The sequence below is a fragment of the Augochlora pura genome, chromosome 5, assembly GCF_028453695.1.
Source record: "Augochlora pura isolate Apur16 chromosome 5, APUR_v2.2.1, whole genome shotgun sequence".
NCBI lineage: Eukaryota > Metazoa > Arthropoda > Insecta > Hymenoptera > Halictidae > Augochlora > Augochlora pura.
The window spans coordinates 2247451-2274975 of NC_135776.1; the positions used below are offsets into that span (position 1 = coordinate 2247451).

Here is a 27525-nt window from a genome sequence, read left to right on the forward strand (position 1 = left end):
GCGCACACGCCGGGTGCTTTTGGAAGAAGCCGGTATACGTGGCATCTCGCAGCCGAGGCCCTGATAATTATGCGCCGAGCATATTCGGCGAGTGACGGCGGTGGTCCGACATGGAGCGCGCGTCTCGCTTCGCATCCTGCTCCCTTTCCTTTTCCAGACGACTTTGACGGGCTTCGTCGACGGGGCACGCTCGAGGAATCGTTTATTCTTTACCGAGACGTTGGCATTGTTATTCTCGTTTGTTATATAGACGAGCTGGTCGCCATTCGAATTGCGGAATGTGACAGGAACTAATAATTTAGAGTGCAACTACCGAATGATATAACTTTTCTCAAGCTGACATAAATGACTTAGTCGTTTGGATGGACGCAGTCCAGTTATCAGCGACGATTTTGATTGGAATAACTGTGTGAAATCGTGCTGTATAACTGAGATTGTTCCAGGAACAAATAACGAATAACTTTGCCGAAACAAACTTAATGAACAAATGATATTTGGGCGAATGATAAAAGGGTGGGCCAGAGGGTGGTCTGGAGCAGCAATTGGAGGGAACTCGTCGCGGCGATGCGGTGTGCACAGAGGGCTTGTGTATCTCGTCGACGTAGATACGCAGAAGCCACGACCACAGAGACAAGAGGCTCGCGTATATAAATAGCTAGTTAGGGTCGATGGACAGACTAAAGAGGCGAACCCGCGGACCGTGAGAGCGAGTATTGGTTCACCTGCGCCTGCATCAACACCGATGCCCCGGCATCTTTCGACCCGAGTCGTCCAAAATTCTGACCGACCTGTGCCGGAACAATTCCCCTTGCGCCCCGACCGACAAGATTTCCTGGCATTCCTGACCCAATTCGAAAGACGGTGGACAACGACGACCACGCGAACGTGATCGGATTGGTGGATCGACCCGGCCGATGACGCGCGGCTCCGACGTCATATACGTATAGAAAGTTCCCAGCTGATCGTGACGCCGAGCGTTGCGCTTTATCGGCTCTGCTTATCACAATTTTTGATTGCCGTCGCTATCGAGAGACAACCTCGACAACGAGTCTCGTGCCAGTCTCGTTCGCCGCTTTCCGCGTACTCGGCAAAGGCTGGTCAACGTTCTCTTCGGAGTAGGGGAGGCCGACCTCGGTTTCTAACGCCGGTGCCGGTAGCGACACGTTTTATATCTCAAAATATCAGAAAGATGTTTGTACACGGTCTGGATACATAAGGAAGAAAATCGCTTCGCGGCGGCCAAGACTTTCCTTGCTTCGATTATTAAATGTTAAAACTTTAAACATTTCGTTCAAATTCGGCTGAACATTTGTTTCCTAATCGACCGCGTCGAGTGCAATTTTATCCACGGCCGAGACGGTCTTCTCCGACCCCCGACAACGAACCTCCCGCAAAATCTGCGTTCTCCGAGAAGAGCAAAAGGTCCTCGAAAAGGGAGCGTCGACGACGACCGCAGTAAGATCCGCGCGCGAGGGCTCACCGCCGTCAGGAATATTTTCGACCGAGCTACGCCTCTACCTGGAACCTACCGTGAATCATCGTTCCGGGAGATGGATGAGTTGGGTTAGGGCTCGTAATGCAAGCGGAGGCCGTTCAAATTGCACCACTTTCGGAATACCTGTGCGCGTTCGGTTCGTCCACCTCCCCGCGTTCCTCGCAAGTCTTCGGAGAAACTCCGGGATTCTGGCTCGACGTCGATCAAACTTTCGTGGACACGCGGGAAGTTCCCCGCGAGAACTCGCGAGCAACAGACAGAGGACGATAGCGTGAGAGAAGATATTGAGGGGGGAAAAAGTAGTACACGTTGTTCTTGGGGGGTCCCGATCCCCGCAACAGGGTAAGGCAACTTCTAGCTCCCGACGGTCGATCGAAAACACTCCGACGACGCGAACGGGAGACCTCCCGCGCGATAATCGACTCTAACTAGCGTCGTTGCGTCGAATTGAACACGGCGCGCTGTGGGGCCGAATGAAAAGGTTCAGGCAAAATCGAAGAGTCTTTGCCAGGAACAAGATGAAGCGATGCAGTTTTTTTTCGTTGAAGTTGAAATGTCGAGGAAAATAGAAAGACAAGAGAAAAATAGAATTAATGTTCAAGATGAAATATTCCGACGATATAGCGGATGCGCGGTGGTCGCGACCCGCGTGGAAGCCGGGTTTCTCTTTTATCCGAGAAAATCGATCCCGGCGAAACGTTCGAGGACCCTACGACCCGCTCCCAGCCTCTGGAATCTCTGGGAATTGGTCTCAGAGGTGAGACGAAGCGGAGTCGAAAGGGAGAAGCGAGAATTCCGTGCTCGGGCGAGGAGGCAATTGTCGCGAGAAGGCGTGACATCCTCGCGGCGCAGCTCCACGGCGAATTAACGCCACTTTGCGCGGCCTCCAGCGGCCACGGAGACCAAGTGGGCATAAAGAGACGGTAAAAATACGACGATTATTTTCGGAGCGACTCGTGGAAGCCAGTTGCACCGACCGGTCGCGAACCGCTGCGCTCTCTAAGCTCTCCCCATCATGCTCTCCACTCGCCTTCGATACAACCCTCGTTTCCGACGTCCCGCCACGCTCTTTCCCGCGGAGATTCGATCTTTCATCTTTCGTCTTTTATCTGCCGTCTTTTATCTTTCGTCTTTCGCAACATCGTCTTTTATCCCTGCGACTTTTATAACGTCGTCTTTCATCTTCCATTGATTCTCACCTCTCGCACACACCACTCTCTCTCTCTACCCGATCAACGGAGCCGCTATCTCGGAAGACACGACGTCGCCACGACCGCACTACTGCACCGCCCCGTTTTCTCGTGGCAGATCTCACGGGCGAGTTCCGCGATCCGATTGCTGCTATCGCTTGGAAAAAAAAAACGCGGCAAGCCGATCGATGACACGCTTCGTATACGCGAGCTGCACGCGCGTCACTGGCAATCGGTACGGCACGGTACGAGGCGTCGAGCGTCGAACACGATACCGAAGGGAAGAAGTAGGGAGAAGCAGGAGAGAAGGAGGAAACGGTGCACGAGCGAGATAAAGGGGGAAACGACTGGCATAAGCACGGGAACACGGAACACGAGGGTGTGGGGGCCCGTTTCTCTTTCGGTTCGACGCGATGCGAACAGCCTCGCGGCAACCCAACGACTGTCTCCTCTCCTCTTCTCGTCTCTATGAGGAGCTACCGTATGTAACGCGTCCGTCCATGTGTTCGTGTACAGTGCAACGTAGACGTAGCGTAGAGGGTAGACCCGTGTCTCTCGCGCACGCACTTCCCTCCTTCCCTGCATCGTCCAGCCGGCCTGAAGCCCCGCGAGACGGGGACCAGTTAACTTCACCGCATCGAATCGTCGCACAGCGGTCTAACCGAGCTGCGGTTCCATGGCCAAAAATCAATTTCTTCGGGTTTACCGTGTCGAAACGCTTCATTTCGATTGGAACACTTTAACGCTAAGCCTACCGACCAGACTGCCTCGTCGCGGAAGGGAGAAAAGATAGAATTCGTTCGTAGCTTTTGTAAACTTTGAGTTGGAAAACTTGCTCCAATTATTTTATTTTATCGTTTCCTACGAAAAAGTCACTAAAGTTTGTATTAGGTCGAGTCATAAATAGTTTCCGATGCAATCAGGTGCATCCATTAGTGTGTATGAATCACCGGGACAAACGAGTTTTTGCCTTCGCTAAGTAGACAAGGGTTCGAAAGAAGTAAATGAAAAAGATAACCAAAGGAAAGGGAGCAAAATGAATGTCTGATGAGTATGTTAATAATAATAAATTAAGAGTAAGTTAAGCTGTGAATTATTTATTTCTCAACCTAGTAGTAGTTAACTGAAATTAATAACCTAATTAAAGATTTCAGCGTTGGTGCAGGAACTAGAATTTGTAGAAATTTGCGCCATTTTTCGTTACAGCTACAAAATTGTGGTAGAAGAGAGCTATGAAGAGTTGCGAGTATTAGACCCAGAGCACCGTGGGTCGCTCGCTTCTCCGCGGCCTCTCCTGCACGCGCTTCGAGCTCTCCTTCCGCTTCTCTCGCTCTCTCGAGTCGCGCCCGTTCTTCTCGCGCCGTCTCTCTTACACGGCCTCCTCGGCGTGCTGGCATTTTACCTTACGGCCGCTCGATTATTTGCTCACCCGTGAAACGAAGAAAGCGCGAGGCCCGCGTTGAAAATCGCGGGGGCAGAGAGACAGCGATGGCGGAGAAGATGGCTCGGATCGCAACGTCGCGACCTTCCGACAGGTGTTGCCGTCCCGCGAGCACGTGGAACCCGGTGAGCTTCGACACGGGCGGCTCCGTCAACTCGTTTGCTCGGTTACCTTGCGCGACGCGAGCAATCAAACGGCGAATTCCACTTTTTGTTCGATCGGGAATGTTAATTGGGATAATTTAACTAAAAGCGGGTCACTGTAACGCACCGTCTAGGCCAGGTCTGGCCGCAAGAAGCCTTCGACGTGGGGCCGGCTATTTGCAAGTTTCGGAATGGCGTTTATGGGCATCGGATGCGAGGCGGTCACGTCCGCGTCGTAAACCCGGTACGCGCGTACAGCCCGGTGGTGTTCGCACGAACAAGAGGAGAACAAGACGGACCAATTGAAATTCATTAAGGTGCGGCATGAAACGGTGATACTCGGACCGACGACGACGACGACGTCCGCAAACGTTCGCGAACGTTCGGAACGTCCGCGATCCGTAGGCGAGCCAGACCGACGAGGATCCACCGTTAGTTTTATCGTGATTCCGATCGGCTATTAGCCGGCTGGGAATTCTTAATTCCTCGTGGAACTGCGGTCGGTCCGATTTCTCGAGGATCCGGCACAATAGCGACGGCGGCGTCGTCGTCGTCGTCGTCGTCGCGTTGACTCACCGCGTGTAAACGTGCAAACCAGCCACCCACGTTTGCCCAGTAGCGGTGCGACACCGGCAATTGGGAGTCAGGGTAGCAAGTTCAATATGTACTCACGAACGCTGGTCGATTTCTCGGTGGATCCCGCCCTCAAATGGTAACTCGTTTATCGGCCCGAAAATTATTACGTTCCTGTGGTTATTAGCATGGCTGAGCCAGTTGCTGTCGACTAAGCAAATCACTGCGCCTTTTGTTCATTTTCAAGCGTAATTCGTTTTACCTATATCGCCTGAAACGTGTCAAATATTTCTATTTTAATTCGATTAATTATTTGTTCGTCGATATCCGCATCTTTCATTTCACAATTACTGACGTCATGAAGCCGCCTCCACCAGAAATTGTTATTTGCGATTCGAACTTAAACTTCAGTGATTTATTTTCCGCGCACTGTGCGAAATCTCCGTTCGATTGCACCGCGGAGGCTTTTAACCGAAAGAATGGACGGAAATTAGCGTATCGGTGGGCAGACCGTGGAAACGAGCGTTCTGCATCGATTAATCGGCCGAGTCTATCTCCGCTGCGGAGAGAGTTAGAGGAGAAACATGGCCGCGGATTCGCGGCCGAGCGAGCGTCTATCGCGTAGCGGCGTTAATTGCCGTGGTAAAATTGCTGATATCATCTCGGTAATCCGGTCGAGGAACTCGAGAGTCGCTCCCCGGCAAATGATTTCCACCGGAAGCTCCCGCGTCCGTGTTTTTATCGGGAATGCTTAAGGAAAACGATAAGACAGCGTAAAAACCGAATGCAATGAAATCTTCAGCATGTACGTGTCGCTGTTCTGATTCAACACTGAGACGTGTCTAAGTAATGAACTTGAAACAAACAGTTTTTGTAACAATGAAAATATGAATGCAAATAAATACAGTTTTAAAAAGATCTATATAAATGTAGATTAAATATAGATTAGGCAGTGGTTCGTTCAGTGTTAAATATCTAAATCAAAGTAGAATCTCGCACGTGGCAGGTTCCTCGGGAACGCGGCAACGCGTTTCCCCCGCGAGTCGCCGAGAGAACGCGTCGTTCTTTTTCGGGTTGTTTGCGACTCAAACAACCCTTCTTTCACGGGGCTATCTCGCTCGGCAGCCGTGGCAAAAGACTAACGGATAAGATAAAAGCCGGATATCTCTGAGGACAAACAGTGGCCCGCGACGATTTCTAACTACGTTGCCGCCGCACGGCTTCCGGTTTCGTTTCCCCCGAGAACGTCGGAGACGATGGAAACTCCGGAGGAGAACATCCTCTCTGTGCGCAATCGCGATCGCTGATTGATCGAAGGTCGTTGCACGGATCGGCCTGGATCGTCGGAATTCCGTGACCGGAAGCGAATGAGAACCTCTGTCCGCGTAGGCGTATAGTCCCGTGTTCCCGGTGCGATCGAGACTACCTTCGTAACTCCGTCGGCCGATAAAAAGTACCGCAAATCGAGCGAATCCGCGCGGAAATGACCGGCATGTTGTCTCGCGATTTTCCGGAGGCATGCGCAGTTCCCGCGCTGCCGTCGCGAACCGGAAAACCCACGCTATCAGAGGAATCGATGCGCGACATTCGCGCACGGAACAGTTCCTGGAACGCGCATCGCGTCCTAGCGCGCGGCATTTTCGCTTCCGTTGCGTCCTTTGTAGCTCGCTGATATGGACGACATTTCTATTCGGATGACGGATAAAAAGATAAGGACCGACGAACTTCTGATTCGATGCCATCGAATAAATATTCGACCGAATAGATACGGTATTCGAATATGAATACGTCCGAAGAAGATTTCATTCGGATCAGGATTTTTTCGTACAAGATCGCATACGAAAAAATAATCGATCTGAATAGGGAATGATAGAATGCATAGTGTATATACACCTTACATCTTAGGTCAGTATATTAATAATGTATCTACCGAAAATAAAAAGAAGTCAACTATCAATTTTCAGTACGGATAATGGAAGTTCTACTCTACTGCAACATTGCCTCGCTCTCGTGTAAAAAGCGATTTCCACGATCCTCAGACTTCACCGCGAGCGGGGCGAAAATCCGTGCCTCGATTCGCCGGGACAAAGGAATTTTATTGGCGCACAATGCGCCGCCGCTAACTGAGATATTTATCTGTTGTGCCGTAGCTGAATGCGCGAGCAGAGCGTTTCAGGTTCGTTTAGGCGAGTAGAATAGGTGACACGCAAGACCTGCTGCCGCCCCTTTTAATTCCACGTTACCCCACCCGTTCCCGAGGGAAAAAAAAGAACGCGCAAGGAGGAGAACGGGCAGAAGAAGAAGGAGGAGGAGGAAGAGGAGTCGACGGTGGAGGATTCGAGATCCGGTCCGAGGGTCGATTTCCTCGACTTACGCACAACGCCGGAGAGCGTGTGACACGACCATGCAAACACAATAGATCATTTCGTGCCGACCCACGGTGTATAATTAATTCGATAAATGCACGCGGGAATTCGTAATCGACTTCCTGCGCGAGACCGGCCGTCAAAATGATCTCGTCCCGATCACACAGTGGTCCGACGGGGAACTAACGCGATTTTTAATCGACGCCAGATCGATATCGATGATCTATTAAGATCTACAGAGAATAAGAAGAGTTTAGAATAAAATTATAACTCTATAACTAATTTTACGTGCCGCTGGGTATATATCCGTTATTAAATAAATAAATAAATAAAACGTGTTCGGGTAGCGTCGCGTAATCTCGCGTAATTGCATTATCACTGGCGCGCAGTGCTCCGCAGCGGCCGGCCGGCTGGCTGCAACCGATTCGACGCATTCGATGCATTCGATGCATTCGACGCATTCAATGCATCGTCCATTTGTCCGAGTTACATGATCGACTATCGGACCGCGACGAGAATTACCTATTCTTTGCCAGCGACCGATATAGCAACGATATACCGGGTGATCGTACGACCAACGATCGCGGACAGAGAAAACCGGCTGCTACGACTTTTGGCCCCATGGATTAATCTAATCACCTGTGTAGACATAATTGCGTAATTGTCTCTTGATCGATCAACGCGCTTTTTTGCCGGCACGCCACGGCGGAGTGTCGTCGAGAACGGATGCGCGCGCAAAAACAAGGAAAAAGAAAATGGAAAAATCCGCGAGGAGAAACGATGCCACCGGCGACCGATTCGCGATCGATAAATTTTATTGACCGACCGCCTTTTCCGGCTTTTCGGCGGCCGGTGCGCGGTTCTGATCGTCAGGTTTTTGTCCGCACCGCGACTGAGAAAGTTATCGAGCGCCGACGGTCTCCACGCCGCCGTCTAAAAACACTGCCACCGGCATGCACGCTGGCGCGAGAGATAATGATAAGATAATAAAAGGATCAGGTAAACAAGCTAGAGACGCGGTGCTCGCCGACCGTGGCATTAGATCGTTCTCAAACGACTCGTTACCTCGTTAGCCCGTTGGCTCGTTTCTCGTCGGAATAAAAAAGGGACAGACTCACGAGCGCTTCACGTACCTACGTATGTACATCCATCGCGAGACGATTCATCGTCGTTCGAGGATTAATTACGAGACCGATGGGTCTCGTGCTGTCATTGGTATCGTTATCGCGATACTGCCAGTTCGAGGCTACGGTTTAATTTAATTCGCGCCTTGTCGATACTCCCTTGACATTTTGGCAGATTGCGTAACAAGTAACAGTGTTCCACGAGCAGCGTGTACGTACCAGAGAGAAAAAAAACCATAACAGTACGGGTCACATCGGAATGTGGATCGACCGACCTTTAAATAGGCCAGCGGCGAATCGTTTCGATTTCCATCTCTTGACTGCCAGAAACAAGAGCAAATTGCGATTCCCGATTGCCGCCAATTATTCGAATCGAACACGATCACCGCGGTAGCCGGCCGACACAAATATTTGCGCCGTCAGATCATCGGATCAATTTACACCTGACTCGCCTCTGGGACGGTGACAAACACACACCGTCAGTGAAAGTCCTGCCCCGTCGCTCGACGGTCGGACCGTCATCAAAAGATGAACCGACGGTCGGCGCGTACAATGGCCGAAATAAAGTTAATCCGGTTCGTGAACCGGCGTCGTCGAGCGGCGACATTTCAGACAGATGTACCATCGGTATACACGCGGTCCGACGGAAAGCGAAACGGTCGATTTATCGCTAAGAATCAGGCAGATAATCTGAGTATCACATGAGTACCTTCTTATGATAATTGTATGGATAGAATAATTTGCAACGTGAATGAATATTGTAACATATTACATTTTGAAAGTACCTGCTGCATCTCCCGACGGAATGTATTCCGATTTCCTTAATTATAATCATGTAAACGTCTCGGCGGCACTGTGTCAATCTGTAAACTCCGCTAGCTGGCAGTTAACCAATGAGCATTAGCTCGTAAATAAATGTTGTTATTGTTAAAATAGATCATTTAAATACGATCCTTGTAAAAGGCACCACGGCGAGCCGTACGCGACAGGAAGAAGGAAGCCCTTCCTCTCGCGTAACGATTATCTAAGGCCTAAGGCGTGCAGCGTGCGCGCGCGCCCGCGTGTGTGTCATCCGTTGCGACGGAACTGGATGGGACAAGAGAGACAGGAGCGTTTTATGTAACACGACTCGTGTATACTATCGCGATCTTGTTTCGCCGGCCCGAAGATTTGCGAAGAGTAGTAGTGCACAACACATGGAGACTCAAAGATGGCCTCTGCTATCCGACAGCTTATCAAATTCTTAGCAAAAGCTCTCACCGATAAAGAAGACCGCCCTCTCCGACTAGCGTCCATCGACCGTTTCGCTTCCATTTCTATCATACTAAAGTCAACGATGATTCTTTGGTTCGGTACTCACGATTAAGACGAGCGTCGTGGTATCCTGGAGATCCTCTCTACGAGCACTCTCCGGTGTCAACGTCAACGACAAACTCCACCACCTGATCCGAGGAGTCTCGTGATCGGGGCACACGTTTATCCCAGTGACCGGGATCGAGCGCGCACTGGTTGCGAACAGCGCGAACTGTCCGGAATGACCCGAAATCGATCGGCGAAACACCCGACTCGTTAAGTGGGCCAACCGTGTGACGCAGAACACCGTGCCGAAACCACCGTCGCGTAAACAACACGAGAAACACCCGGATCATCCGCGGATTCGATCGGTCACGATCAGTTGTCGTAAACACTGGCCGCCATGCTCTCCTAGCACCTGTCAATATCGGTGCACGTCGTCGCCATCTTGCGGCGCGCGACGGGAACCACAACTCGTGGCGTCATCCAACGAACGACTGCCCAACACTTTCCTATTCGGCCGAAATCGTGGATCGATCAAATTAAATTCATACTTCTCACTGCTTTCAGCAATGGTACCGTTTTTATCGTTTCTTCGCCTTTACCGTTTTTATTGATGTTATTGTTCTCGACATTTATCAATAGAAATGAATTTACAATGTTTAATGGTATTACATGATTACTCACGTTATCGGAGTCTTCACCCATTCAAGTACTCTTCTGGCATCAAGGTCATCACGATGGTCGAAGAAGATGGCTTCGAACTTCACGATGCATGGCTTTGAACTTTAGAATACTTTTCCTTTCCTCTCACTTCCTCCCTTACCCGCTTGGTAATCTTAGATTCTGTAACAGAAGGAAAAAATGTCAGATGGACACCTTGAGAATTGCAAATGCTTCGCTCGAACCAGATATCGATACATTAGTTTCTCAAATTCAATAATAAAAAGAAAATCATTTTAAAACTATAATACCGCAAAATCTGTGCTAATATATACAATATGTTATCAACAATGTGTTACTACCGTTCTGCTATTACGTTAACATAGTTAATGCATTTAGAATCGATAATCTACTAAAACAATTTATGCACCCTTCTCCGATGAAATATGACGGGTCTGGTTAAAACGGAGAACGCGCGGGAAGGACATCCGTTTTTGCGCGATCGAAATCATGGATCGATGACGGTCGTTTAACTATCACTCTATTTACTTGTTCAACGTCCGAAACGATTTCATCCTTCCGCGACGTTACTGAAGATTAAACAATATTGATAATACACTGACATATAATTACGATAAGAACGCAATCATACGCACTAGGAACCGTCCATCCCCGACGAGTTTAACATTCTGCGCAAACCCCCTGCGCAAAGGCCAACATGGCGCTATTTTATTTCGACCCGAGACCTGCTGCGCCATCCACGAAAGAACGCGGCAACAATCTCGTCTGCGGGTTCACGCTTTAGATACGGATGGAGTCACTTGTACAATCTTTTGCTTTTAGAACGTTCACATTTTTTTCGCATTTTTATTACGCTATCTAGTTGCATTTTCGTTGCATTATTAGATAATACAACGTAACATATTTGTTTCTATTTCGCGATGTCTAGCGCATACGTTACAAGCTTTACGGTTTATTTATAGCTTGACGAGATTGTTATTCCTGTAGATGTCGTGTGCATCTGTCAAGTTGGTAATTTGGTATGATAACACTGAATGCGTGGTGTTGTCGAACGTCAATTGTTGCGTTCGAAACTAGTTGAATAGAATTGAGAGATCTTTGTTTCTATCAGGTAAGCCATACAATGTCGTTTTGGTAGTAATATCATGATCGTGTGCAGCTTATTGTTCCGTGACCAGTGATGGACGATTCTAACCTGAAAATTTTGACGTTTACGTTCGATCGTGTGTACTGCTTTAGATATTTGCTAGAAGAACTAACGATGTCAATAGCTCAAGAGCGGCCCGAGCTTTACGAAGAGGTGAAATTGTATAAGAATGCTAGGGAACGAGAAAAGCACGACAATCAAGCGGACTTGTACGCTGTCGTAAACACTCTACAACACTTGGAAAAGGCCTATATCAGAGACTGCGTCACTCCGAAAGAATACACTGCTGCTTGCAGCAAACTGTTGGTGCAATACAGAGCCGCGTTTAAACAGGTATTTTAATTTCGCAACCCGATTATAATAACATCTACGGTATCTGTTCAGAGGCTTTACCAGTTCGGTTTTATTCACATTTATTTTATTCCAGGTGCAAAGCGATCAATTCCCAACGATAGATGCTTTCGCGAGAGCGTTTCGTTTGGATTGTCCGGCTGCCCTTGAGAGAATCAAAGAGGACAGACCTATCACGATCAAAGACGACAAAGGCAATACATCGAAATGCATCGCGGACATCGTGTCACTGTTCATAACGCTGATGGACAAATTACGATTGGAGATCAAAGCCATGGATCAGCTTCATCCCGATTTGAGAGACTTGATGGACACTATGAACCGTCTGAGCATACTGCCGAGCGATTTCGACGGAAAAGAAAAGGTCGCGGAATGGTTGCAAACGTTGAACAATATGTCCGCGTCCGACGAATTATCCGACACGCAAGTTAGACAGCTGATATTCGACTTGGAAACTTCGTACAACGCTTTCAATAAAATTTTGCACAATTCTTAATCCAGCGGGCTTTTGTCCACCGTTTTCTCTGTATATATGTATACTGTTATCTCGAATCCCATAGAATAGCGAATAAAGAATGATTTCATCGTACTATAGAATTCTCTGTGTTCCCCGAACGATTGTGAAACCGGTCGTCGCGACGCGTTGGATCGTTTCAATTTCCGAGAGCGGGACAAGACTTGCTTTGCTTCCTCTCGGCTCGGTTTTTGCGGTGAAAGATGAAACTCCGCGGTGAGTATACCATTGCACCACTTTCCTGGCTTCTATGCAGTTTGCTCGACAAGAGGTAACTCGAGAGGCGGCTCGTCGAACAATCTATTCTATAGACACCGTAGACGTTTTCTCGGGTCGGATCCACCCGTCTTTTTCTTATTCTCGTTCTCGATCGGGCTGCAGTCCGAGAGCGAGTCCTGCGACTCTTTAGCTGGAACCGTCGGCTCTTCTTACCATCCAACCGAGATCTCGACGATTTAGTTCACCGACACCGCAAGTTTTTCCAATCTGTTGGACGGTAAATCGATCGAAACCGCAACGAAGTCGAATGGACAGGCGTGGGACACTTCTATCGATTGTTCGGGCAACGGAAGAGACGGAACTGGAAGATTCGCATTGGAAACATAGGGAGGGAAGGAGGGAAGACCTTTCAAAGACGAATGCAGCTGCACTCGACAAAGAAAGGATTGCATACGCATCGGTTGCCACGAGCATAGCTAGGTATTAAACGCGAAAGCCATCAGAGTGATGAGTATCGGTCTTTGTTCCTTTACTGTTGCCGCTCGGGATCCCAGCTCAGCCCACCCCCCACGAATCTTCTCGTAATCGTTGCAATCGCAAAACGCACCAAATAGAAAACGCAATAACGTCGGTGGCTTTTGGTGCGTTTTATTGATCGGATATACAGTCGTAAATACAATTGGCAAGTTGATCGGCGGTACAATCGAAAGATTTATGTACAATTATGTACAACGCTCGACGTTGATCCTCCTTGTCGCATGGAGGAACGGCGGCCACGGGCCGCGAGGGTTGTGCGCTGCAACATGTATTTGAAACCAGTTGGAATTTCGATTCCCGCGATATTCGCTTCGCTCGCGAACAAGATTCTCAAGTATAAAACCATGGAAAAAGATGCGAATAAGAGTGACGCGAATACATGCGAGATACGCGACAAAATAGTGCCGAACGAGGAAACCCGGGGAAAACGTGGGACAAGGGTGGAGTACCCTATAGGGGACTAGAAAACATTTACTCGATTCGATACTCGTTACTTTACGCTAAAGCTGACCAGATTGCGTGCGTACGTGCTTGCTTGCTTGCTTCTCTTCCGTTCTCTATGTTTTTTTTTATTCCTTCCATTCGTCCTTGCTTACTTAGTTACTTACTTATTTGCTTCGTTCGAAATGCGTTTTTTGTTAAATACCTATCGATAAAGCTTACAGCTACGCGAGAATACACTTATACGCGTCGATATGATTAAGAGAACGATCGCAAAGGCGATCGTCAGACGGAGAACACTTCGATTTCTGTACTTTCGAAATGGCCGAAGCGGCAGTCTTCGAACGGGGAGACAGGTTGACCGACTTCCCCTGGTGGCAGTGATCCAAGCCGATTCTCAAACTCCGTCGTAACAGGATGAGGCGACGGAGACGACGACGACGACAACGGCGATTGGTCGATCGACGTCAATTAGTCTCCGGTAGACTCTCCTCGACTATTTTCTCGAGTTGCCCGTCGGATTCTCTAGGTCTCTCGTAGGTCCCGGGTCCGGGCGATCCGACTTCCTGCAGCAAGCCCTTCTTCAGGACGTTTAGGTACCCCTAGCTCTGAACCATGTCGGCGATGTATTCTTCGTGAAGCGCCAACAAATGACGAGGAACGTCGAGCGCGGTGTGGAGGGTAACGGTGACCCCTCGGTTCAGGCTGACCGCCGGATAGAACACGCCGTATAGATCGCGAAACGCGATACCATTTTGCGGTTGGTCGTTCACGAAGAACCGAAGCGTGTGGGTGGTGTCCAGATCCAGAAGGACGCCGACCGTCGAGCCCTGCTGGACGCCGCCCTCGGTTCTCAGCGTGTGTACGTCGCCGTGCATGAACCAGGAACGCTGCCGGTCTATGTACATGCTCCAACCCTTGTCGTCTTTGCCTGGAACGACCCGACCGGACAATAGGGAACCAATACGTGGTACACGAGAAACCCTTTGCAACTACTCCAAGAAAAGAACCTCGCCGAACTTACCGAGCATTTGATCCCGTGTCACGTCGGCCCTCGCGATGCCGAACGCCGGATCGGTATCGCTGTGGTATCGGTCGATCGTCAGCTCCCAGTAGTGGACTCCCCTCGAAAAGCCGACGCTCGAAAGGACCACCCGGTGCTCGTAGCCCTCGCAGGACGCGCTCATCGCGTCTTCGGATATCGACACCTCCTGCGGCATCCCCGAGGCTCCGGTCGCCCACGAAAACCACGCCACTGTCGTCCGTACAAACAAACGATAGCGAATAACATATTGCACATTATAGCATCAACTGTTCACATCTACTAGGATTTCCATTTGCCGCTCGATCAGTTGCTAATCATTCCCATTTCACGCAGTCAAACATTGTTGTTTGTGTTAGGTAATAAATGTACATATATAGGTGTATGTTAATAACAATAATTATGCCCGTATGTTAATGAGAACAATAAAGACAAACGGCGGCGATAAATGGACTTTTTCGCGGACGCAATCGATACTCGTTCGCCTCGCATCGCCCCGTCTCGTCAGTTCTCGCTCGCCTCGCATCGCGACGGACTGGATCCGATTCGAGTAGAGGCGAATCGATAGAGCATTCTTCCTGTGCCACGGAATCGAGTGGACGGATTAAATACGAGCCGACGCGATGCACGGTAGCTCTCCGAATATTGGAAAACGAAATCGCGGTTCGGATGCGCGACACCGATAGCACTGATAACGCCGATAACGTCGCGAAATCGGTTCTATCGGCGAGACTTTTGTTCGCTCCCGCCCGAGATAACGTAAAAGTGCCTATTCTGAAACACTCGTTCAATTGCAACCCCTTCTCGAAACAGTGGCACAAAATAATACAATAAAAACTAGATAGAGTATATGAAAATTTGATAGATAAAATTCCATCGATATTACAAGACTATTATATTTTATATTCTCGCTAAACAAATATTTCAAAGTTGATACGTCATCTGTCGAACTGTGGTATAAACATTCGATGAACAATAACGCTTCTCGGTTTCAGTGAAATCGATGATGATCGTTTACGCACCCCTGTTTTACAATAGGCACTTTCGCGTTACCACGATAGGCTATTTTCGGAATCGAGTTCGAGAACGGTACGAGAGAAAATATGGAAACGTTACCCTCGGCAGTCTGCAGGCCGATCAGCTCCGAGTACTCGCCCTCTCCGGCGCTGTTGAACGCTCTCACCCTGGCGTTGTACAGAGAGTTGAAGTGCAGCCCGTCCACGGTGCAGATCGTTTCCCGGCCGCAGTAGACCTCCTGGCGGGGCACAGAAATCGATGGCGATTCGATCGGGAACCATTTCGAGGGACTCGTATTCGGACTCACCCTGAATTCACCGCCGCAACCGTCGTCCAGCTCCAAAAGGTAGCCCTCGATGGCGGGGCCCCTCTGCCCGGCGGTGCATCCGCCGATTCCATGTCCCGGCGGTGGTTGCCAGGCGACTGTCACGCTGTTGTTCTCGGCGCTACATTCCTCGGGTATCAGGAGAGGCGCCCCCGGTGCTAAAACCACTCGATATTAGACGACTCGACCGCGATTCAACCGCCTATTGTTCCCCGCCGGTCTAGAACTACCGCGATCAAGGTTTTCGATGGCTCAAGAGCTCGACGCGGTGAACTATTTCAATTCCCTCGGCATTAACCGATGAACACGATTTCTGTTGCAGAGAGTATATCTACACCGATTCTTTTCTGTATTCTTCTGTAACTTCATTCTACGCCGGGATTTAGCGTCATTGACCTGTACTCTATTTTAAACGGCTCGCACGCTCGAATTCAGCGTAAAAAAAATACTATCAAGATCACTCGTTAGACCTTGCGTAAGAAAAAGAGGTCAGATCTTGTGGACCAGTGTTACCTGCGGTTGGAAATCGTTCTTCTCCATCGGATGCTGCGTCCAACATGGAGCAATCGTTTCTTGTAATCGATCAACGGTGACAAATAGACCGCGGATCTTTATGCGGATGCTGGTATTTCAACAAATTTACAATGATTCTTGCACTTAGAAATCCTAGACAGTTCGCTAACGCATCGAGATCCGTGGTCTAGTAATAAACGCATTACGACGATTACGACGACATACGAACACGTGGCACACATTCGAGACATCGAGCGACAGGGTGAGGGATGAACAGACGTTATCGAGAAGAAACTTACGTTTCATCTGAACAAAGGTGAGCTGATCGATCGCGCGTCGCAACGGTTTGTCGTCGAGGGTGAGATCGAGCAGCGGTAGCCTCGCGATCTCTTGGACACCCTCGGCGCCGCCCCAGGAACCGGCGGCGTTCGAGGCCCGAACGGAGAGCATGCCGCCGATCTGTAGGAACGCCGCGCTGTCGGTCTCCTTGAGGGCCTCGATGCAGAAGGTGAGAAGCGCCGTGGTTGTTTGCAAATGAGACGCGCATCTGGTGACTTGGTCCCTCAGGGAGCGCACCCTCGCTTCCCTGGTCTGGCGCGCCGCCTCGATCAGCCGCGATTTCCTTGCCTGCAGCACGCTCACCAGATTCGCCACTCTGTCCTCCACCTCCTCCTCGAGGGTGACGCACTCCTCCTGCGAGAACCGAGGAAACCGGCGACGCCATTAGACGACGTTATTAAATCGTTGAATGTAATTCGTTCTCCCGAACCGGCTCCTCCGGGGCGCCCGGTAATTCGCGTTCTCTGTAATAATATCGTCGAAGACGAACGAGCGGGGCCCGAGCAAGTGAGACGGAGAAAACCGCTCGGGCGGCAGGGGACACTGCGACACAGCCCGGTGCAATTAACGCGGCGACCTTCCGTAATTTCATGGAACCAGTCTTCCTGCCGCGGCGCGGCAACGGCGCGGAGACGAACCGCGCCGAGGAGGGCAGCGAGATTTAAAGAGGACGCCAAAGGCGAATACTCACGTGCACTTTGTCCGTCATTCCTTTGAGCCTCTGAATGAATTCCGTCGTCGAGCGAGCCCTCTCCGACAGCTGCTGCAAATTTTGCGAGAGCTCCGTCTGCAATAACATCAAAGGGATTGTATCGGGACGGGTATCGATATCGATAGCGTTTTCGCCGGCGACTTGAAATCGCCTGCTCGGACCGTGATAAGAGAAGCTCGAGAGTCAAGGGCAGTTCGACGCTTTCTAAAATTCGCTTTCAAATAGCGGTTTGGAGTTGGACGTTTAATTCTTAAAAAATCTCTCTCTCTCTCTTTCTAATTCCTGTCGAAAGGAAACTATTTTTCGTCAGTATGCGACACACGGTTCGGCGTTTTTTTTTGCGCGCGGCGATATCGCGGACTCGCAGCCCGCGCGCGTTATTCGTTCTCGGAACAATCGAGGGGATGGAGGTGAAAGGAGAGAAAAAAGAGAGAGAGAGAGAAAGGAGAGCGAACACGGGTGCCGACGGGGTTGGAAAAGCACCCTTCTTTTCTCTTCCCCGTTTCTGCCCGTTCGTTCCCGCTTCTTCCACTTGTCCCACTTGCCCCACTTGGCTGGCACCGGCGCTAGCAGACTCCGGACGTCGTCGAACAGGGTCCTGCGTAAACACGATATCTACGGCAATGGTTGTCAGACCGTGCACAGCGCTAAACGCGGCCCGTGTATGATAACTGCGTGTATAGGAAATCCAAGAGTCCAGTGAAGCGGAGATAACGGGGCCGAATGCGAGTCGCGCGCGTGGACAAAAGCGTATAATTCAAAATGGCCGACGCGGCGGATCGAATTATATTGTTGCAATTAACGAAAATAATCTCGTCGTTGTTGGCATCGTTTAAGATTAAGCATACATCCCCCATGTGTTTATAACAAAAATGAATGAACAGAATTGAAAAAAGTGGAATCAGTTAAACAATTTAACTGTACTATTGTATCGCAATTCATGGTCTAGTAAGAACATAGTTAATCTCAACCGTACACGGTGAACAAACAGAATACATTTTACGTTGGCGACACGTGACGTCACGTAGACGGGGTTTATCTTTGCTTCAGAAAAATGATCCAAAAGCCCGCGTCTACAGGTACACACGTGCACGGGGTCTAAGGTTTCGAGGAGTATTTGTCCGTCGCGTCGCGCGATTCGAATGTCGCCGCAACGGTTTCGCGTCTCGCTCCTCAATGGAAAAGTGCTGCGATGCGAAAACGCGGGTCGTCGGCCGCTATTTTTCCCCTTTCCATCCCCTTTGTCCCATTGCCCGCGAATCGCCGACGTTTTCATTACGCCGAGACTCTACAATTTTCCTTGTTTCTCGTCTGCTCCCCGACGACAAGGTGATCAATATACCGACAAGCAACAATTGCGAACGGTTCTCATCCCTTGGAATCCGAGGAATACGAGACGTCGGAGTAATGTACCATGGCGGAGAAGTTGAAATCGTTCTCGCCAGCCAATGGATCTCGATCTACGAGCTAATGGACCCCGATTGCGGCGTCACTTAATCGAATCGTTTACAACAGTCGCGAACATCTGCCCGTCTCGAACGTGTTCGGTCTTGGTGATGACGATACAGTATCGATAATGTTTCGAATATTACGATATTTTATTTAACAATATCTTCTACTATCGATATGCAAATAAATCCCTAAATAAGACACACTGATCTAAACTTATGATCGCGTTTATTAATATCTAAATATCGATACGTTTCGGAAGTATCGCCTTCGGTGGTTCATTGTTCGTTGCTCTGCGAAAATGATCGACGATAACCGGCAGCGACCAGTGCCAAGCAAACGGTATTAAAAAGGACCATGATTCCCATTTCGTATTTCGTACTTTGCGACGATAAAGGGGCGAACCCCATCGCCGTACTACCATCACTACGGTTTTCACGGTTACGCACACCGACGATCGATGCGGAGGAGATCTCTCTCCCCTTTCGCACGTCCCATCGCTCCCTTCCTGCTCCCGTCTTTCTTTCTCCAACGGCTAACTGGCTGCCCGTTAACCCCGTTAACGCTGTTAACGCCGTTCACGCGTCCCGAGCAACAAATCTCGGCCATGTCTACGCTCGAATACATGACACACCATCGCGGATTTAATCGTTCCGTTCAAAATCGTAAATGACGTAATTGATCGTTCGAGCGCGTTCGGACTTTTTCAACTAGAAGCATCACCAATTTTCCATGGTTCTAAATAATCTTATTGCAAGAATTGAATGGAAATCATTTTATTCGAACAACACGTCGAATAAATTCGTAAAATCAATTAAATCGGACTTTGCTTACCGAAGCAATAAAATTATACCGTAACAATGAATTATGTCATGGGTGAACACGATTTTCGATTCGATTGCGAAATCGCGTGGCATCGGTCGCCTCTAGGTTGCCCTGGTTGCCGCGATCGTTCTGGCAGCTGGTGGAGCATCGCGTACGGTTCACGGTTTTCGTATAAATTTAGAAATGGATCCCGATCTACGAGAGACTCTCGATGCACCGTCGAAACTCCACGTGGAACGAGAACACCGCTCTCTCGCTCTTCCCCGCGCCCGTTCAAATCCTCCGCTGAGTCATCGTTTCTCCGTGTTCCATTCACAACTTTTTCATTTTGTCTTTCGCGGCGAGGGAAGCGCTCTTCGGAGCGACGACGAGGAAATTCGGCGCGGTATCGCTGGCGGTTCGTTAATACGAAAAAACGCGGTTTTGCCTGGCCTCTTTTTTCGACGAGTTCCAACCGATTCCTGTCGACGATCCTCTTTCACTCTCCCTCTCTCTCTCTCTCTCTCTTGGTTCGTAATTCGCGGGCCGAGACTCTTGACGCGCGCTTCAACTACGACAGATCTAATTACGAACGATCGACAGCCGATGCGAAACGAGCTTCCGGATCTCGTCCGGAGTTCGGCTCCAGCTTTCGCGGATACGAATTACCGGGTGACGTTCGACTTTATGACCGGCGACGTTCGATCGGGGCTGTCGCGCGAAACTCCGCCGGAGAAACGAGGGATACAATTAAAACCGATCGATGAACTTTGGACCGCGAACGAGTCGACTCGTTCGCGACGCGCGTCGACGCTTCTGGAGCTTCCAGGAACGGCTGAAGATCCATTTCGGGGCCGCTACCCGGTAACCGCGAAAGAAAAGACGAGAGAGGAAAGCCAAAAGAAAAACCGAGAGGAAAGCCAAAAGAGAAGCCTAGAGACGGGCCAATAAGAAAAGCCGCGAGAAAATGGAACGGAACGAGCTGCCGCGAGCGTAACAGCAGCTGCGCCGCGCCGAAATTTCCGCGGCGGACACGGCGAAAGATTCGCGGGCTGTCACGCCTCGATATTTTTAGAAGATGAAAGACCCTAATTCATTTCTATTATTTTTCCCTCGGATCCCTCTTTTGGCAACTACTCGGACGTCCGATAAAATCTTCCGCCTATCATATCTGTTATACGTACATGTAACTATTATGCCTGCTACATTTCGTTCTATCCTTCTCGCTTCGTACTATTTATATCTGTATGCGACTACGTGTATACGAATGTATATATTTATACATAGATCAAATATATATTCCTGTTGTACTCGTAACAAGGGAGATGCGAATCTGTGGAAATATCTTGGATAGTATCCTCCGAGAAATTACTGAAGAAAGCTGGGAAAGCATGGTTTGTAGCACAGTCATGGAAACGGGCCGTTGTCCGGGGATTAATAAAGAAATATCATAAATAACAATAGGAGCAATAATAGAAGCGAATCGATTGTTAACGGGAACCCGACGAATAGGAAGCGAGTGGCTCGGAAGAGATTCAGCGCGGTTCCTTCGTTGGAAATAAATTCGCGTGCCCGTCAGTTTGGTCGTACGTGTGCGCGCGATGCTATCGTTTCGAATATATTGGTCGGATCGAGCGTCTGGCGCGAAACGCGGAACGCAAAGCGTGTACGAGAGAACAAATTGCTTTCGGCTACCCTTCTTTCTGCTTCGCGTCCCCGCGCAAAGCACCCATTGGCGTAGACGACGCCGTTTCCACCGCACCGAATCTAGGCATCGATCTCGCATCGAATTTTCTGCGGGCGACTCCGGTGTCTCGCGACGGACACCGGGGTCCCTTCGCCCTTGCCGGGGTTCTCGCCGCGACGGAACACGGACGCGCCTTGTCGCCGTTTTGGGAGTAAAGAGGGTAGGAGAGAGGCGTAGCCCCGCTCGAGGGCGATCCATTTTCCACCGCTAAATTCGAAACGAAATTACGGCGGGTCGCCGGGCACGAGGGGAAAGGAGGGAGCTCGCCGGCGCGGAGAGGGCGAGAAACGAGCGCGACTCGACCACGCCGAGAGAAAAGAATACTGTACATGCTCGATAGCGAAAACGTCACGGCCTCGCCGACTCACGGCATGTATCGTGCGTGGCGGCACTATGTAATGTAACGAGCCCTCTCTCTCCCTTTAACTGTCTCTCTTTCTCTCTCTCTCTCTCTCTCTCTCTCTGCCCATTACTATCTCTCTCTCTCTCTCTTTCTCGCTTCTCGCGTCCTTCGACACCCCTGCGCTGACTGCGTTCACTGCGTGCAAACTGCTTCTTAATACACCCAGCCAGCCCTCGTAAATATTCGAGATATCGCATCGAGACAAGCGTATCTGTTCCAGCTAGAACCGACCAGCGAATTCGCTGGTGTCGCGAGGGCACCCGCCATTTCCCCCGTCGCGAATCCTCTCCGCTGGTTTCTTCAAACCAGAAGAAAATTTCGTAGAAGAAGAGGTTATCCGTCGAACGTGAAGAACAATTAAGTAGTTCGAAAGAAATTGTTCACTCGCAGACAGATTTAATAAACAGCGCGATCACAGTGTATACGTTCTGAAGAAGTATAGTTCACATTCAAGCGGTAGCTGACCGATGATACATGTACTCGATTGATCGAGAGGCACCGATCGCAGCCGTTGGTAAGCCGCGTCGATAATTATAAGATCGTTTCTCGAATAGCAAACGAACGAAGGCTTTGCCGTAACGTCTCGCTCGTTTGCTCGCCCACGCCGCTTTTTATTTATTTACTAGCACGGGTTGTACGAGTACTAACGCGAGAGTACGGGAGTACTAGCACGAGAGAGAGAGAGAGGGGGAGAGAGAGTACGAGGCTACGAGCTGTCAGGGGCTGGCATCGTTCCAAGGCTATTTTCGTTTTCAGGTTCCCGCGTCCCCATAGCGTTTCGCCTCCCCTACATTTCTCCACCGTAACTATCTAGCTTCGTGGATCCAAGTTCGCGTAGCGCAATCAACCGTGGGATCGCGAACGAGAGGCGATTTGCCTCCGTGCACTCACGGCACTCGGAACACGGGTATGCGAAATTCCTATAAGAGCGCCGCTATTTCTAATAAAAGGGTGAGCAATTTTGGTGATCTAACGGAAGGCGAGCCGTGAAATAATCGCGAGCAGAGAAAGCTGAGAATTCAGTGAACAGAAAGGAAAAGCATTGTTCGTTTTTTGCCATGAAATAATTACGAATAAATTCTTTGGCTAGATCTTTGATCAACAGATCGTGCGATTTTAGTTGCACGAAAAATTAAAAATATTTGTATCGCTGATTACCCTAATGCTTCGTATGTTTTCCCGTGAGATACGTAAATCGTACATGCTACAGTTCAACGAACGCGTCGACTGAAATTTTTCCGAAAGATCGAAACGAGAGATTGCGAAAACAGCGAGTTTCCATTAGAGGCGTCCCAATATTCTCGTGACCGGCCGTAATACGAATTTATCGCGTGAAACGGCGAGAGGGAGCAAAGCGAAATCTCGAGTCGCTGATCAACGTCTCGCTGCCCTCGGCCTCCTTCGTCGAAAGGGCTCCGACCACACCGTCTTCCCCCCTTCGAGGTCCGAGCCACGGGAGGGTAAGAAACGCCGCGTAAAAACTTTCTCGTTTCTCGAAGCCGCGTTAACGAACCACGACCATGCGCGGTCTAATTACGCGAACCGGCGCGGCGCAACTTGCCGAGGCTCCTCGCGGCGTTCCTTCGCTGAAACGAATGCCCTCGTGAACCGCTCGAGCCGTTCCGGTTGAAAAGCTCGAAGAAAAGCGGGACCCCGGGCGACGACCGGCAACGTTTTCGACGCGAACAGTCTCACGTGTAAAGGATCGACGAGAAGACGCGTTCCCGGGGAACGTCGGCTCGCTCTATGCGCGAAACACTGCCGCATGGTTCGCGCCGTACTCAGATCGACGCCATTTCCCAGCAAGTTTCCATTTACGGAGTCTAATGGTACAACCTGTCTAGAAAGTCTCGCGGTTCCTTGCCGATAGGAGCCGCGAGGAGACTGTCCGTTCTCCTAAGTCCGATCTGCTGCCGAGGACGCGAGCGAGAACGCGGGACAAGAAACAGCTCGATCGAATCGTACGACTAAAGAACTAGCGAAATCTTCTGGACAACGTTTCAACTGGGCGAGAAATAACTTAAAAAAGTAAATCTGATTCGTGATTAATAATTACCACACAATAGTCATTATAAATTATTATGAATTAGTTACACTAACTATCGCATCATAATCGTTAATCCGTAATCAGATTACCAATACTCTACCATACCAAATGTGCATCACTTTCAACTGACTAAAACGATTAAGAAAAGAAATAACCGCGGTTCAACGATTACGGGCTACACACGAAAGGATAAAGAGCATCGATTGACCGCAAACTTCCGGTAAAAGAAAAAAGTCGAGAACATTGGACATCGCGTGTAAATCCCGAGGAGGACTCCCACGCGTCGAGACACGCGATATCGGGACCAGCTGTCGATCCGACCGACACCCTCTTCTTCCTACTCTAGGGGCGACCTCGACAGGACAGGGTCATCGGTCCGCAGGGCTCGTGCGTTGGAAATAGAAGCGTCGATCGTGTCGCCTGAATGGGATCGACGGTGAAACCAGTTTGGTGGTCGAGGTCGTCGCCTGATCGATCGGCACGCGGTAAAATCGAGTGAAAGAGAGGATTCGAGGCGCACGTACCTTCTGCGCCTTGCAGGCAGCGGCCAACGGTAGCACGTCGTGGGAATGGGTCGCGTGTCGTTCCCGAAGACACAGGGCGCATATCGCGATCTTGCAGAGAGCGCAGTAGAGGGTCAGCGGCTCGCCGTTGTGATCGTTGCAAACCGGTGTCGGCTCGGTGCTAGAGCCCCGCGAGCCTTTGCCGCCGTTCGACTGCCAGCTGCCTCGCGGTGGGCCCAGATTGTGCGCCGCCAGCGGTCCCCTCTTCGGGTGACAGGATTCCCTGCAGCCGTCGCAGTACAGCACCTGAAACGACCCCGAGCTAATCAAATCCACCGTCCATTGGAACAGAGCGTCGGATCGCTCTAGGTCACCGCGTACCACGCGATCGGAATGCCGTTGCACCTTGAAACGGTACAACCTTTCCGTATTTGTTACTTATGTTCGCAATTAATTGTAATCAACCACAGTCCTCCGAAAGTGTGGAATTGAAGGACATTTAAATTAAGAGCTGCGGCTGAGTTTAAAATAAATTCCGGCAAAGAGGGCAAAGGGGAAATGTGCAGGACCGACCTCGCACTGCTCGCAGGCGACGGTCGCATCTCGCGGCTCGCCCTCGCACATCTGGCACTGCATCCTCGTGTTCCTCGACTCGTGGTACTTCTCGACGATCCGTTGCATCGCCCGGTACTTGGGCAGGTTGTGCGCGCCGCCCTCATCGAAGTAAACAGTCTTTTGACAGACGGGACAGGAGAGGCATAGGGTGCCGCCCGACGGCGGGAAGCCACCGTTGCCCGGCGTGCCGACGTAGCTGCCGGGCCGGGAGCTGGTCGACGTGCTGCTGCAGACCACGCCGGAGTCCGTCTCCGATAAGATCGACAGCTTGTCGGCCTCCTGGTCGGAGCCGGGCGCGTTCGACGAGTCGGTGGTCGACTCCGGCGGCGAGTCCGGGGCTGCCTGTAAGTTCACCGCGCACGACAGACAAAGAGCGTGCCAGCACGGCAGCAGCACCGGCTCCACGAACAGCTCCTTGCAGCAAGGGCATCGCAGTTCGTCCTCCATTCTCCTCGAGAGATTCGGCTGCCACGCCGATCGCCACGCCGCTCACCGAGATCGGGAGCCACTCCTTCGCTCCGCTCGATTCCAGCCGATCCTACTCGATTCTATTCAAGGGAAATCTGTAGTTCGGCGACCTTGCCCCGAACGCGCTTAATTTCCTCCAGTTTATTCGATTCGTTTCATCGTTAACGAGAAATACAAGTCGCGGGTACTTGGAAAAGTAACATACTCTTACTAGCTTGTCAGCGATAGGCATTAAATTAGAGAAAAAATTACGAAGCGCGTGGACAGAGTTCGATCATTTTAAATACATTATACAGACGACCCTGGTTTCCGCAAAGCACTGTTGCTACTACTACGTTAACCCCGCTTGTAAGTGCGTGTCGCGGCAACGTGTGTGCACGAGTCAGCGGCCGTCGCTCATCATCCGTTCTAGTGTATACATCGCGAAGCCGACGGATACCGAACGCGCAACAGTTTCTCCGTAATATCTTAAAAACGAAGGTCGACCGACACGAAGAAATCGTGAATGACACGTTTCTCTCGGAAACCTAATCAAGGCACGTTATTACCTTTCCAAGCTCGACCGATTTATGTTTCTGTTCAACGGTGCAACACACTAAAAATCTACCGTACCGGTCATTTTCAACAACTTCTCATTTTTAAGCTTGGTATTGTTGACGTTGTAAAACCTCTTTGATTGGAATTGATCGAATAATTCTCTTGATAGTGAAATGTCGAAACAAATTCAGCCTTGCTATTCTCGCGAGACACCGCACGACAGTGGTCATACGTATTGTTCGGTAGGTATAGCGTTAAAAATGAATCCGGAGGAAACTAGTCGCGTATAGAACGAACACACTAATCTGCATATTTGCCCAATTCTATTCGCCTCACCTTGTCTCGCCCAGTCGACCCTACTCTTCTTCTTCTCTCGTTTCTTCGATCGCCGAACGGTTCGAAAACGCAAAACCTATTCAGCTAACCAGTCGGATTGTCCGCGGACCGAACCAACCGACCCACGATCGATCTCCCCTGCGTTCCTTTTCGCTAGCTGCCAGTCCCGACGACGCCGCGATGCCCACCTACGATCACAATTTCCCTGTCGCGTCCATCCTTTCCACGCGATGCCGACGATCTTCTACTCTCCGAACGTTTTAGCCTGTCTTCGAGCCTGTCTGCTCGAGAGGAACCCGGAACGCCTGGAACGCCCGTAGCTCCGTGTTGTCGATGGCGTGCGGAATCGCTCGATTCCCTCGTCACGATATCCCGTCGTCGCGACGCATCCTCTTCGATCGAACGGTTGACGTTCGTAACAACTTCGATCTCGTCTCGATCCGATCCGATTCGTCCTTTTTATCTAGCGCTTCTACGCTCGACTCTCAATCCCATATACATCTCGCACTCGGGGCTCCCGTGAGAACCGAACCTACATTTTTTGGCGATCGCGCGTCGCAAGGATACGCCGACGCGCGCTTCCTCCGCTTTCCCCTCGATTTACTCGAGAACGTGACGCGGCGGAATTTGTTCCGCGGTTCCGTCCGGTCTTGATTCTATCGAGGATGCGTTCACCGGGTCGAGGAACTCACAATTTTGTTTCGATTGGTTTTGCTGGCGATTGTGCCGGGAGGAGAGGTCGTAAGAACAGTGCGCGCAGGAAGCCGTCACCGGGTTGACTGACACCAGCCGCCGTGTGCAGTTGCGCATCGTATTCCACGCATCGTGGAACAGGGACGGCGCTGCTGTCTGCCAATCTCCCGCGATAGTTGCGATTAACATTGCTTCGATTCTGACGCTGGCAATGACGTCTCGCGTCCCCGATGTCCTCGTGTAATTTCTCGCGATCCGATTAACTCTAAGTTGGTCATAATTCGCGCGGAAATCGATGCGGCGAGAACAATGTACAAGCAAATTCGGAGAAATCTAATCCGACTGTTACAGCCCTGACGCCGAGTCTCTCCCTTCCCCTTTTTCTCTCTCTCTCTTTTTCCTTCTTTCTGGTTATTTCGATACGTTTCTTTTGACAGGGAGGCGCCACATATCGGGA

At 50.3% G+C, this 27525-nt stretch overlaps 3 protein-coding genes across 8 annotated transcripts in view; 1 reads left to right on the top strand and 2 right to left on the bottom strand.

Moving 5' to 3' along the window:
* Window positions 1-10959, bottom strand: part of Fak (protein tyrosine kinase 2 Fak) — a 38431-nt gene extending 27472 nt beyond the window's left edge. The window contains exons 1-2 of one of the 4 annotated variants that reach the window (XM_078181144.1): window positions 10838-10959; window positions 10313-10471 (exon numbers count right to left, since the gene is read on the bottom strand). The gene's annotated coding sequence lies outside the window, so the exon portion shown is untranslated. Of the gene's footprint in view, window positions 1-2694; window positions 2890-4941; window positions 5113-9692; window positions 10138-10312; window positions 10472-10837 lie in introns of those variants that run through there. The other 3 variants (XM_078181143.1, XM_078181145.1, XM_078181141.1) reach the window with 3 other exon arrangements.
* A 175-nt stretch (window positions 10960-11134) lies between these two features.
* Vps28 (vacuolar protein sorting 28) lies at window positions 11135-12390 on the top strand. The gene is made up of 3 exons (XM_078180518.1): window positions 11135-11420; window positions 11549-11789; window positions 11884-12390. Exons 2-3 carry the CDS (start codon window positions 11571-11573, stop codon window positions 12301-12303), a joined length of 639 nt encoding a protein of 212 aa, XP_078036644.1. The 5' UTR covers window positions 11135-11420; window positions 11549-11570; the 3' UTR covers window positions 12304-12390.
* Window positions 12391-13177: 787 nt separating this feature from the next.
* On the bottom strand, window positions 13178-27517 carry Trim9 (E3 ubiquitin-protein ligase Trim9). 3 transcript variants are annotated; one of them, XM_078181360.1, is made up of 10 exons: window positions 26376-27517; window positions 24993-25572; window positions 24441-24725; window positions 17446-17541; window positions 16715-17108; window positions 16416-16448; window positions 15885-16060; window positions 15677-15815; window positions 14543-14773; window positions 13178-14449 (listed from the first exon to the last, which is right to left on the bottom strand). In XM_078181360.1, exons 2-10 carry the CDS (start codon window positions 25479-25481, stop codon window positions 14121-14123), a joined length of 2172 nt encoding a protein of 723 aa, XP_078037486.1. In that variant the 5' UTR covers window positions 25482-25572; window positions 26376-27517; the 3' UTR covers window positions 13178-14120. The 3 variants fall into 3 exon arrangements, with proteins under 3 accessions (XP_078037486.1, XP_078037485.1, XP_078037487.1); XM_078181359.1 differs by having other exon boundaries at window positions 24993-25582; XM_078181361.1 differs by lacking the exon at window positions 16416-16448 and having other exon boundaries at window positions 24993-25582.
* Window positions 27518-27525: the final 8 nt, after the last annotated feature.

Coding starts and splice junctions, on each gene's coding strand:
- Trim9 (XM_078181360.1), bottom strand. CDS start 25,481: ATGGAGGACGAACTGCGATGCCCTTGCTGCAAGGAGCTGTTCGTGGAG. Junction 17,542..24,440: donor CTGCCTGCAAGGCGCAGAAG/GTACGTGCGCCT, acceptor ATGTTATTGCAG/ACGGAGCTCTCGCAAAATTT. Junction 14,774..15,676: donor CGGCCTGCAGACTGCCGAGG/GTAACGTTTCCA, acceptor TACGGACGACAG/TGGCGTGGTTTTCGTGGGCG.
- Vps28 (XM_078180518.1), top strand. CDS start 11,571: ATGTCAATAGCTCAAGAGCGGCCCGAGCTTTACGAAGAGGTGAAATTG. Junction 11,790..11,883: donor ACAGAGCCGCGTTTAAACAG/GTATTTTAATTT, acceptor ATTTTATTCCAG/GTGCAAAGCGATCAATTCCC.